This window comes from Falco punctatus (genome assembly GCF_963210335.1).
Source record: "Falco punctatus genome assembly, chromosome: 1".
In the NCBI taxonomy this organism is placed as follows: Eukaryota; Metazoa; Chordata; class Aves; order Falconiformes; family Falconidae; genus Falco; species Falco punctatus.
In genome coordinates, this window is record NC_137580.1 from 105080862 (window position 1) to 105094593 (window position 13732).

At 39.0% G+C, this 13732-nt stretch overlaps 1 protein-coding gene across 2 annotated transcripts in view; it reads right to left on the reverse strand.

Moving 5' to 3' along the window:
- Window positions 1–247: 247 nt before the first annotated feature.
- The window catches only part of MYL10 (myosin light chain 10), a 53395-nt gene continuing 39910 nt past the window's right edge, over window positions 248–13732 (reverse strand). For both annotated transcript variants that reach the window (XM_080365515.1, XM_080365516.1), the window contains 5 exons: window positions 11508–11583; window positions 9927–10031; window positions 6312–6390; window positions 1231–1279; window positions 248–477 (listed from right to left, as the gene is read on the reverse strand). In XM_080365515.1, the coding sequence (XP_080221641.1) occupies window positions 379–477; window positions 1231–1279; window positions 6312–6390; window positions 9927–10031; window positions 11508–11583 (408 nt within the window). In that variant the 3' untranslated portion in view covers window positions 248–378. The remainder of the gene's footprint in view (window positions 478–1230; window positions 1280–6311; window positions 6391–9926; window positions 10032–11507; window positions 11584–13732) is intronic.

Genomic DNA, 13732 nt, shown 5'->3' on the forward strand with positions numbered 1-13732 from the left:
CAGAATTCTATTTACCAAATACTCTTCCTGGTGCAATAAGTTAGAGGATTTCTCAATTAATACACGGAGCTTATGTATAAAGAGGTTAAGCAACGCTGCAGTGCGCAGTGGACCATCTGGTGAACATTAGAATTGTCAATAAATCATGAAAGCACCAGTTCATCAAGAAAATTCCATTTCAAACCACTGACAGAAAAAATGGTATTTTCATCTTTTATAAAAACAGGAGCATTAAACAACTTTAATCTAATTTCAATTGTTTTATTGGTTCTCTTCTGATGACCACATGGCTTCACATACTGAATGTTTAGCCCTTTGTCTTGCACATTATGAAGTAACTTGGTGCACCATCACAGGAGGAGCTCATCTCTTTCCTCTTTAGTCTTTTTCCTCACCATGGGTGATAACGTAACAGAGGTTCTTATAGTCAAGATTACCAGAGACATCTGGAGGGAAAGCAGCAAACATCTGCTTGATCTGCCGAGCAAAGAGGAGACAAGTGTTACAAACGTAGGACCGTGGGACAGCGACATATACTGCTTTTCATTTTTAACCCAGTTCAGCTCCCTTCTGTCTTGATCTGTTAACCACTGTGGAAACTTCTTCCTTAGCTTCAGTAAAATTGCAATAGGGATTAGGACAGAACTAGTTAATACAGTCCTGCCAGAATCCCAAGAAGGTTCCCTGTTGCAAAGAGCTCTCCCTGAAATCCAGGTAAACCCTGGCCAAATATCGTACTATAGTCTGCACTCCAATCTGTTCTTGCCACAAACCAACTTCACTCAAACTCCTCTTCTGAAAATAAAGTCTCACTAAATTCCTCCCAGCCAGCAGAATCCATGCTCAGTCTCACACAAACCACAAAGTCAGTACCTCATTTCAGATTTCAAACAAAATAACTCTCACAGAAATGGAAACCAGATCACAGTCCACACCCAAACCCACTTGGACTATAGTAAATTCATTGCCCAGCTTGCCATAGGAAAGAACAGCAAGAGATAGGCCACGCTTACACTTGGATGGCAGTCCAAAGAATCTGTTTGACTTTGATTTAGCCATGGAGCTATTCAGAAGAGATGCTTTGAATTGTTCCTAATTGCTAGAACTGGCATCGACCTTCTTTCAGTCTGGATTTCAGCTGAATTCATGCATTTAAAGAGGGGCAAATACTTATGGTTGAATAGTAGCTGGAGATAGATTCCTATTTTGAATAAAGAAGGTGGTCCTTACCTCTTCTTGACTGAACCGGTCTGCCTGTGTCATAAGCATTTCTTTGATGCTGTTCAAATAAAATGAAATAGCCTGATTAAAGGGTGATAATGGCACATGACAATTCAGATGGCAAGATCCGTCCTGAAGTTGCATGAAAGAAAATCTGTGTGACCGCATAAATTAGAGCTGTTAATCCTTACATGATATTGTAAGAGATTTTCTGTGGGCAGCCATCAGTGTCAATGCCTCGCTCTGCCAACTTATTTTGCTTTTGTCACATTTTATAGAGGTTTAAAATTGTTTAAGGTTATTACTCTAATTGAAATACAGCAATTTTGTATGCTTATCTTAACCTAAAATGGTAGGTTTTCTTACTTGCTGTTTAAAGTTTGGATCACTTAACAAAACCAAAAGAAAGAATATTTTCTGTAAAATCTGAGGATGAAAGGAACGGAGCATGAAATGAGAAAGAGGACTTGAAAGAGAACTCCAACAGCTATTCCGAATCATCATCTGAGAATCCCTTTATTTGCATGCAGTCATTCCCAGAGGAGACTGTGAAACTGCATGAGACCTGTTGTATTTCACGGTACAATGTCTTGATCTGGAGTTACAGCACTGTAACACGGAGCTTATCCCACACACAATCTGCATCCTATGCAACCACATCAAAGAGAATATTTTTTGGGACAGACTCTCAGCTGATTTATTCTCTATTTTCAAACCCATTGTGGGAAGTCAGTCAGGCATGTAATTTTTTTACTTAAGTTTATAGGTGAATAGAAAAGCTAGGAAAAATGATTACTGCTTCTAGTCTAACCTCTTTTAGTTAAAACGTCTTTCTATTTCACCCAGTTACTCATGTACTGAGGGCAGTATATGCACAATGTGCTAGAACATCCAGCAGTATGAAGTCAGTTATATCACATAAACATCCCTTTCACTTATGTTAATAATTTCCCCTTCCTGTAGGAGTATGCCTATATTAATCTCAAAGAGCTTGCATTCACGCTGAAGAGGTAGAGTTGTCTCCTGTTGCCACTGCCAAAGGTATTTATACATTATCAAGATTTTTTCTAGATTGGTAAAGCAGACTATAAACCTGTGATAACAGGTTAGCAGCCTGTTGTACAAAAACAAAAGCTGAAACAAGCATAGAAATCTGGGTTTAGGTTGTAGGTTTGAAAAAAGGCTGCTTTTTTGGAAGAATTGGGGGGTGGGGTGGGGGGCAGTGTGTGAGAGCAATAGCTTTTCTGGAAGCAGCCCTTTCTGCTTTTTAAAGTGAATATTTAAAACTAACTATTTACAACAGAAATTATGCCTGCACAGCAACGCTTCCATGTGAGAGCAAAATTCAGCCGCTGTGGATGCAGATGTTTGGGCAAAATAGTGAAGCTTCTCTTTCTGTTCCCATGCACTATGCATCTCAAGTGAAAAAAGTCACGCAAATAAAAGTGTAGTTTTGATGGCAAAGCTACAACTGTACTTCCTCATATCTCTGACCCACATATTTTTTTTCCAGGAAAAGGCTACAACAAAGACATATCCCAATTTGCGTAAGAGGCATATACACTTCTGAATCTCTTTCTTGTTGATGTTAAGTGCTCATTTGGAAGGACAGAAAGGGAAAGTGAAAAAAGAAGTTTCTGGATAATGATTAAGGATCTTGCCCACAAGAACAAGGGTGAAAATATCCATGCAAGTTCAGGAAATACTCTGAAGTCACAGACAGAGCTTAAGCTATTGTACATATCTTTCTTGCATTACTTTACCATTCCCTTTACTCAGCAAAGTCTTTCTTCATCTTTTTCTCTCATATTGTTGTTTCTGTTTTGTTATCCTGGCCTTTTGTTATGTGATTGCATTTTTTGAAGTGGAATTCTCAAATGATGAGTGGGTGCAAAAGTAGAGAGATCATTCTCATGAGCATAAATTGATTATTGGATATATGTGCACTGGGGCAAACAGCATTAGCAAATGTAAATAGGAAGTGTGATACAGGAAGGAGCCTGGTGAATAGAAGGAAGCACTTAGAGCAATTTTGTCAGAAGTCACAAATAAACTTCATCACAAACAGGCCTGAATTAAAAAGAGATCCGGGCACTCTGTGTCTTCCACTCACATGCTTAAAGTATTTAGGGGGAAAGAAAAGATCAAATATCTAATTATAATCTTCTGATGCACAGCCCAGTAGGCTCTGGCACACTCATAAGGAAGAAAGACTGAGTTAAGCATCTATGCACGTTTTCCATTATTTATTTTATAGGGAAATAAACACTCACAATTTCCAAAGCTAGATATTATGCACTCTTTTCTTTGTGCATCTTGTTTTCTTTTTTAAAGACTATTTGCTACTCAAAAAAAAATAATCAAAGTCTTCTGGGCAAAAAAAGGTATCTGTTTGGCTTGACATGGGAGTCTAACTTATCTCTTGTCCTAGATGACATCAATTCCTTCTACAGTTACAAATACTCCATTGCATTCTTATATTTCAAAAGCTGTTTTAAAATTATCTGTGAAATCTCTGGGACATTTTGGTTTTCCACAGGGTTTGCCCTTTCTACAGTGCTGTCTTGGAAAAAAAACAGGTGAGTCAAAACAAGCAGCGCTCTACAAATGTGATTAGAAACATCACTGGCTCAGCCAAACTAATCTCTGAAGGTCTGGAGCACATGAAAACTCCCTGGGTCCATTTTCATCTGGTACAAATCTGCAAAGTTTTGTTGGCATCAGCATGAGGCACAGTTGATGTTGGCCTGACTCACTTTGTCCAATGAATGGCATTTAGGACTGAATCATCTAACCTTTCCAAACACTATGCCAGTTTACACCAGCTGAGAATGTGACCTAAAGCATTTTCTTTTTTTGACATCATGCTATAGGAAGGATTTTATGTGTGGTATAACGATGCAGACAAACAAAGTTTGTCATTGAAGTTGGAAGTAAGTTATAAACTCCTGGAGCTTCTGGAAAGGTTAGAAGACTCCGTCCCAGCTACCATCAGATGGACTAAGTGAGTCATTTCCAGACTAGAGGTGAAAACACGCAGAGGGAAGAAACGTAAAAATCCCCAGAAGGATGTTAACTCCATGAACATAAAAAGAAGTTCTGATTAAAAGGTCAACATGGCTCGTTTTGGAAAGAAACATTCCAGGATTTTTTAATATGGAGAAATGTTATTTATTAACATTAACTGTCATATTGAAATGGCTGTATAAGCCAACATAAAAATTATTTCAAAACCTTCAAATGTCTAAATTTTGGAAGCATATGAATAGAAGTTAAACCTCAAAGACATTCACGGAATTGATTTAATGGTTTGTTCTGTAATGATCAACAATACCCTCGGGTCTAATAAGTAAACATTATGCTCTGTTGTGGTGATGAACTAAAACAATTGTCTAATGTTAGCAGTGCAGTGGGGGTGGGGACAAAGTTGACCTTTTCCATCAAGGAAAAATAAAAGTATTTCTCTCTCATCTTCATTTTGGAGTGTGATACTGCATTCCTAATTTGCCCCAAACTCCAATTGGCTTCCAGCACTCAAGGATTGTAGAACTGGACACAGGGTGGCAAGCTGCAGATTTTGTATGCAATATATTGTTACAGAGAGTGGTAGGAAATATAACATTTCATGGGGTTTGTATTATCAGAAGGTTGTATTTTCATGGTTGTGATTTCAGTACCATGTGATCTGGCCTATTTGGCAACAGGCTACATTTTATTCTGATGGTTTGAGTCACTTCTGATGTGTTTCTCAGACTGTTCTTCCCAAGCTGCTTGGATAATGCTAACCCCAAACCAATCAGAATGATTATTAACCCTCTGTTTCTTTGGATTGTTTGCTACATCCACTTGTTGTGTTTTAATTAGTTCAGAAGTTCTTCAGTGAAAAGACTGTCTCTTTGCTTTTATTTTGCTTATTGCATACCATAATATGACTCCCATACCCACTGGGGTACTGTCAGCAAAAAAGCATATTGGTAATGGTAAGAAATACTGTACTTTTTTGTACAAATTCTGTATTTTCAACTAACTTTCATTGGTAATTTAAGATAATGTCATAGAAAACTCCACCTCAGAAGTTCTGGTAAGATGTTTAGTTTTCATTTACTTTATCACAACATTAGCAGAATTAATTGATGCAAATACTATTTTGTAACTCATGGTTCCTTAATAAATTTACTATACGTACTATGCTTTGTAAAATCCACCTGAAATAGCTGCTGCAGTAAAATTATAGACCCCCAAATTCACCAAGGAATATAAGCATATGCATAAACCTAGGCACATGTAGCATTCCACTGGAGCCATAGGTCAGACCTCCTTATCCACTGCCCTGATTTGATATCATTTATCTCATTTAACTGATGCCCTTCTTGCACCATTTTGGCAGTGCAATGAGAGTTTAAATTTGTGCAATTAGCACTTAAAGTCCTTTTACCTTGCTTTGTTGATGTTACAGGTTATGAATACAAATTAGGACTTGCCTCCTCCTTTAAAAAATCGCCATACCGACAATAATTGCCATATTATTAGCAGTATTATTTGGTTTGGCTCCCACCATATCTAGTGGAATTTTACAGCAAATGATTGTCTCGAAGCAGAAGGCTCAAATGGCAAACACATAACAAGGAAAATACCCTCACTAAAACCATGTCCCAGAGTTAATTAAATTGATCACTTTTTTAAAAAGGAGACTAGATTTCCCATTTTAGTCAAGCACTCTGAGAATTAGGCACCAGACGTTCATTTTAATTTACATATGGAGTTAATCTACAAAGAGTCATGTGTTGATTTATATCCAGACCTTCAAAAAAGGCTATCTAATGGCCTACATGTGATTATATTTCCGTTGCCTCTTGCAATGTCTGAAGACAATAACATCTCCTTTTGGTATATAAGCACATTCATACAATAGTCCAGTCTTTTAACTCTGGCTTACAAAGCTAAATGTTTTTCTGCTTGATAGTTCCTCTGTTTCTTAAAACACCATGAAAAATACAGCTTTTAAGCAGTTCTTTAAACTTGTGCTATTATTATTATTATTATTATTATTATTATTATTATTATTTTAAAAGGATTTGAAATAAACTTACTAGTCTGCCTTTATGTGGCCTTTTCCTTCTGGGTCAAAAATCTTAAAAGCATTCAGAATGGTTTCTTCTGGGTCTGTGCCTAAAATTAATGAAATATAATTTAGAAGCCTGGATGTATTTCTATAGCAGTCGAATACTTGCTAAGTAATTGCATTCACTTGAAAACAGTGCAAAATGGAGAATTCTGCAGTTGTAGGTCTGAAGACAAAGGTTCCTTAAGTCGGCAGCATTTGTCATGTCAGATAAACAATAGAGGTGAATAGTTCAATGCTCAGAAGCTTAAAAATAATAACTCATATCTATTCTATGTCTGCAGGAGAGAAAACTTCCAGGAACTGGTCTCCAATATCAGTACCCAGAGGATTAGTGGCTTTCAGAAATGAAAATATAACAAACTGTTTCCCTCACTGGCTTCCTTTAATCTTGTTCTGTACGTTCCTTGTAAAAACACTTTTTGATGTTACTTGTTCGTCACTGTATAGAAAAGAGGTTATTTCCCTCACCAAAGGAAATGGAGCTCATCATAAAATCAGAATGTCAACGCAGTGGAAACAGGATGATCAATGGTTAAATGGTGATCTGCACTTACATTCTGTAGGGCACTTCCACTAAAGTACCTCCTCATTAGGTGTTACCTACAGAAACAGGGTGGTTTAGAGCACTAGACTATGGCTCCAGCATTTTGCTTCTGCTCCTAGCTGGGCCACAAACTTTTGGTATGACTCTAATTTCCCTGCTCCTCTGTTCCCAGCAGTAAAATGATAGTAATAGTCTTCCTCTTTTTCCACCCTTTATCTGTTCCATCTATTTAGACAGAAAAAAAATGTTTGGGTCAAGGACTAACTTTCACAGTGCCTTAAACTTGGCTGAGGTTTCTGAGTATTCTCTAATACTGCAGATTCTGAGTATACTCATGGTCAGTTTTAACACACACCAAAGGATACTCTAAATACTGTGTTTCTGACTATTCACCAGTTTTTCAAAATATTACAGTAGTATATATAGTATAAATCATTATTCATAACTGTAGGAAACCAAATTTACAAGCAGATAGACTGGCCCATGGACAAATTAAGCTACTTAGGATGCTGAAATGTTGAAAGCATCATCAAAAAAGGTAGTTACACAAAGAACCGCACTTTCAAAGTCTGGCAGAGAGAGAACCAGAATAGAACCCAGTCAAGGTTCCCTGCCCTAATGACTATGTACACTCCTGATACCTTCTTAGTTTTCTTTGTTTAAAAGGTTTCACAAGGATTATTAGTAGGATCTTAGTGGATATAACAGTGAATAAACCTAAGGCTATGATATGGCCTCCTCCTTGTCACACACTGGCCACATCATTTTGCCAAGCTGTAGGCGCTGTATTTGAACTGCAATGAATATATGATCAATACAAAAAGCATTGGTATTTAATGAGTGTTTTGATTGTCCCATGAAGAGAAATGTCTTCCAGCTCTGAGGAAAGGACTGCATTTTAAGTAGTCACCACTGTGTGGGGGATTTATTTTTTTTTCCCTTACTGTGTTTTACATTTTCTACTCTGTCATATCCTTGGACTTTGGCTTTGAAGAAAAGCAATGCAGCAGGCATTCTTTATTGATTAGCTGGTAAATAAAGTGGTTTCTTTGATGTGCGGCATCTCTGTTTTCTGTACAAATTGTATTATTCTGACTCCCTGTAGAAACAGCTCCATGTGGTTGGCATTAACATAAACTGAGTTTTGTTAGCTGTTCATCTGGCATCATAATCTCAATATACAAAGCTAAAGCTCATCCTGAAAATCCCTGCTTCCCCTTTATGACAGAAATCAATTATAGCACAACAAATTTTACTTAGAAAGCACCTTTCACCAAATTCTCTGAGTGGTACTTAGCTAATAAAGAGTGTTGCAAAATTGCCATATCCACTTCCTCTAGCCCTTTCTCCCTTTCTAATTGCACTACAAAGGCTCTTCATCCCAATTAGTTTTGATTGGGAATGTGCAGTCTTTTGGCTCTGCTTCCTTTGCATGACAAACCCAACCAGAAGGGCATGACAAGCACAGCTGTGATTTTCCCTTCACCAAATGGAAATTAAAAAAAAAAACCACCCTCCTCCTCTGCTAGTAGCCAACAGGAAACCTGCAGACAAGAGGGTTATGCTTTACCATTCACCTTCCTGTGCTGGCTCTGGGTTTAGGCCACACAATTGGCAGGGCCACAGATTCTTTGCCAGCTTCAGCAATCGTAAGAAACAAGAAGGAAGAGGGGAAAGGGAGAAGAGCTCATTTCCACGCTCTGTGTGATCATAAGCATCACAAACAGACAGGAATGGGTAGCAGGGCACCCCACTGGAAATAGTCACATCTCCCAGAAGGAAGATGATGGAGGAGGGCACTACCTACTCTGCAAGATAGTATCTGGAATGTAAAGGTGCAGATACCACTGTGACTGAGACAGATTGATGTCTGGGTAATAAAATCCCCTCCTCAGTGTTAGTCTACAGCCTTCTCCATCAGCTCTTACGTTTCCCAGACATGCTGTGTTCCTTAGCAATAGTGTATTTCTTTGAGGACCAGCTACATTAATTCTTTCTTTCAGACCTTTCTGTTTTCTATTCCAACCCTAGAAAGCACTTCACTGAAATTGTGCTCAGCAATATAAAGCCAGAGTCCAGCAGCAGTACAACAAATGTTTTTAAGAACATGGGATCAGCTTTTTCCATTTTCCTGTTCATTAGTTACTTTAACAAACTTCTGGAATGTGCTTGGCTAAGAGCAACCTTGCTTTGAAGGCCAAGGCTTTCACCTATTTTTAATGTGTATAGGAAGATGACTAGAGGTTTCTACTGGCCTCACACTCCCTCTCTTACAGTTTCTAGGCATTGACAGTATAGGAGATACAACTAGATTACTAGCCCCCACAACAAATATAGTACCCACATTTTCTGAAATCTACAGTGATCCCTATGTATTCTGTGGCAATGGACAAAATCCCTCTCCCTCATCATTGTGAAGCTACCGAGATTAAATTATTTCAATTTATCCATTCCGTTAAGAGTTATTCAGTGAAAGCTTCATCCAGTGGCAAAATCACTATTGACCTCAAGTGAAACCAAGGCTGGGCCACTGCGTAACAACTACTACAGCAAATGAGGGATGGCCACGTTGCTCCTTCAGGCCCTGTAACTGCAGGGATGATGCAGAGGTCATGTCTGCATAATGAGCCAAAGGAGTGCAGAAAGTTTTTTTGTAGAAATACTGAAAATACCTTTAAACCAGGTAACACTGGGAGTGATACCACTACAGCATGAGCAACAGTTTTCCGCCTAGGAACCTACTGACAGTGAATAACTCATCTGCACGGTGCTCCAGGCTGCTGTGATTTCATTACTTTCTGGACCTCAACTTACCACTTTTATGTTCGCTTATGTAAGCTGAAATCACACCTTTGAATTGTCCTCTGGACGGTCCCTTAGCCTTTTCATACTTCAGCTCTGTCTGCAAAAATGGAGATCACTCCTTGCCTTTAAGCATTGTTCTGTGTATACATTATTATAATTTGCAAGGTGCTGAGATATTTCAGTGCTGAGGATCTTTGACAGATACCTCTCCAACCCCCCGAAGGTACTTACCTTTCAGCTTTTCCCCAAACATAGTAAGGAAGACAGTGAAGTTAATAGGACCTGGCGCCTCCTTCACCATGTCTTCAAGCTCTTCATTCTTGACATTCAGACGACCTGCAGCAGAGATCATTTTTCATAATAAATCACAAATTGTGTTTCAAAAAACTATTCCCATTCATCTCCTCCCACTGGGGAGCTCAGGGCTCTGTGCAACTTTGCTAATAACATGGTAGAACACAACTCCAGAATACCCCAGTGTAAAACAAATTGGCAGAGCTGGCTCTAAGATCAAAGGGTGACTGAAGGAGTAAGAAGGATAAATAACACGGATGTGGCCAGCAGTGGACGAAAGAAGGGGCACTTCAAAATAAACTGTTTTGGTTTTTGTTTTTTTTACCTCAGGTGAAATACGGGCCCCACTGATATTAATATAGCAGAGCTCAAAGTGACTGAAGTGAATCCAAGGTCTCAGTCTTTGCCCTCCTTTATATTGAGATGCCTTTCTGAGTAGAGGGCAGATGGATGAGTTGAGTAGTCTTATCCCTCCCCCATCCTTGTTCAGTCCTATCCCTTCCCCATCCTTGCGCAATCCTATTGATGAGAATTAAGACCCTGGCAACCCCGCTCAAACTGAATGGTAATTTCTTGTGACTGTGCTTCATAGGCATTGAGGGGCTTCACTGAACAGGAAAGATACCAGAACTTGGCCTTAAGAAATAAATATTCCAGGGTAACAGTAGCTACAGGCCAAAGTTTGCAAACCTCGTTGTCACAATAAAGAGTTCAGGAGCTTCTGCTCTTTGCACTGACTCTGCTGGCATCTGATTCCACCCCAGGGAGCACTAAAGATTCCTATCAAACTCTTTTTAACAAGATCCAGATGGCAAAAGCCCAAATGCCTACATCACTGTTCAAGCCTCAAATGTTGCAACAAGGATACAACTCCAGGTCTGGGATCATGAGCATCTTGATTTTTCCTTTCCTTGGGAAGATTTACTTTAATCTGCTTGATATTATCAGGATTGTGATGTGCATGGAATGGACAATACCTAATCTCATGACATGCACATTCCACCCCACATAAGGGCACAACAGCACAGAACCTCACATGAAGCCCTCCTACTTTTATGTGGGTGGAGGGGCAGCTAGACCATGACAACAACGTTAATTGGTAGATATTGCATGGCTCCTAGATGAAAAAGGTGCAGCCTGTGAAGCCTGGATTCAGAGGCAAATCAGAAATGCCTGGCATGGACCCCTGCTTGGGTGGGCTTTTTATGAAATAGTTGCAGGGGAGGGATCAGTGCCTTTGGAGAGTTGCCAGCTGCACAGCTCTGTTGCACCCGCCAGCGAGTCCCAGAGAGACCTTCACTTTGCTTCTGAAAGAGGCTGCTCAGGAAACTTTCCAGCTGGAGCTATATAGTAAGACAGCAACTACCGTAAAGGAGGAAGATCAAACCAAACAGGTTTCCTTTTGCCTCCTGTGTATCTCATTACTTCCCCCCCTGTAATTCTAATGCATACTTCTTTTATGTGCTTGAAATTTAAACTGCATTTCTTTTAAGTATTTAATTATTGCTACCAGTTTACCTAGTGCAGCAAATGTGTCTCTCAAGTCTGCTTTGTCAATAAAGCCATCCCTGTTCTGATCCATGATGGTAAAAGCCTGTTGGAAGAAAAAGGAAAGTTTATTGCCGTTGCCCTGTTGCACTGGACAGTGCTACAATCTCACATTCCAGTTCAGGGGGGTATTATATTCATACTGTAAAAAAGAATATTTAACTTCCTTTGATTCACCCACATCATGCCACATCATTGCACTTTCCTCACTTTCAACACATTACTGTATCTTGGCAAGGGGCTTAATTAAACCCACCCAAACTTCCTCTTACTAAATTAATGCTCAGTGCAGCGTGTAGCTGGGCTGAAGCCAGTGCTGGCAGCTCCAGCCGTTCAGGCCTTAACCCATAAAAGTTTGAATTAGGGAGGCTTTAGTTAGGGAGGATTTAGTCAGTGGTTACTCTCTGTGGTTTGTACCTTTCCTGTACCTTGTTCCTTCGTGCAGCAATCATATTCTGTAAAACATTTAATTACTCTAGATATCTTTCTGTTATCAAGCTAAAGTCAGTTTCTGCTGTGTCTTAAAAAATGATCCATCACAGCTGAATTTTCAGAAGTACAGAGAAGTGTAGGTTTCATTGTATTATTTATTCAAAGTTTGTTTCCCTTTCAAATAAATTGTATCCTTCAGACTGTGTTCTGTGCTCTAAGTGACCTTGATGTGTTGACCTTAAATACTTCTTGTCAGGCAAAATTTAACTTTTGATAGAAGAAACCCACTTATTTTTCTATTTTCAGCCAACACAGAATTTATGTACTCTAACCATTATTTACCAAGCCAGCTAACTGCCTATCTATCTGTTTACCTATTTGCATGTCTGTCTATTCACTGCCATCACACTTTTAATGTTTTATTGATTTTGAAAGATTTTAATGACCTGAAATTCCCTTGGTCGTACTATGGGGAATATTAGTAGAACCAGGGATGTCTCTGAAGCTGTTATCTGTCTGACATGCACATCAATATGAGAGTCTATCTTTACAATGACCAGAAATTATTCCTACTTCAGTATTATAATGAAAGACAATGTTCTCCTGAGAATATAGCTAGTCCATTGCAGCTACAGTGACTTGCAGGGTTTTAAAGTCTACTGCTCTACAGGGAGCACGTCTTTCCATGATCATATTATATCAACACTTCTTCATGTAGTTTTACCTCCAGTTTCTTACAAATCCCCACTACTCACATTCCAGTTTGCCCATGTGATTACTTGCAGCATGCATGATCATAACCCTTCATTTACCTGCCAAACCATCACCATATAGAAAACTAAGCCCAACTCTTTAGAATTGCTTTCCCTCCTTCTGGGGGTCTTGCTTTAAATAGTGATCCCTACAATTTGGAAGCAAACCAGAAGAAAATATGAAGAGCAAAGCAGAGTCCAGCAAGCTCACAGAAGACAGGAAAAGCATTAGGTATGTATTGTAAAAGATGAACTTAAAATAACCTAATAACAGCAATGCTGAAATATTTTCTGATGAGCTGGTTGAAATCTCTAAACAAAAATGTTGTGATCAAAACTTTTCAGAAATACTTGTCCTATGTATGCCATTTTCAGACACAACACGGTCTTGGCTTTCACTGGACCACTCCACTGCCTCATGCTTTTGCCATTATTCTGCCACCATCCTCCCAGAAATGCTCCTAGTACTATATTACTTAGAATACATCAAATACAGCATTCTGACTAGTCCTTCATTTTGTTGGTACATCTTCAAACAGTGGTTTTTGGAGAAAATAATACTGGAGGTTCTTAGGATACGGAGAAGTGGGAGAAGGGTGTTCCTTCTTACTACCTAAACATGCTCCCCTTAACAGTAGGGAAAAGGTTACTAGTTTCAATTCATTTGCCTGGGCCATACTCATAAACCTTTGCATGGGTTTTTAGTCTCGTTCACCACTGAGCTTTACTGGTGGGAATCCTCATGAAAAGTAAAGTTGAAAGCCACAGGCACCGAATGAAACTAGCTATATATCACATCGGAAATGTCTTTGGAGATGTGAGTTAGCAAAAAATGGGTGATGGCCTCACACACATTCTAGAATGTCTGCTCAGCAAAAGATCATAAACTCATCAAACAGATTATCTGTCATCCCATTAGATTTACCTCCTCACAGGTAATTGGTCAAAGAATCTACAATGCATGGTAATACCAAATTCTTTGGGAGCTAAAAGATGCTTACATAGCTGATT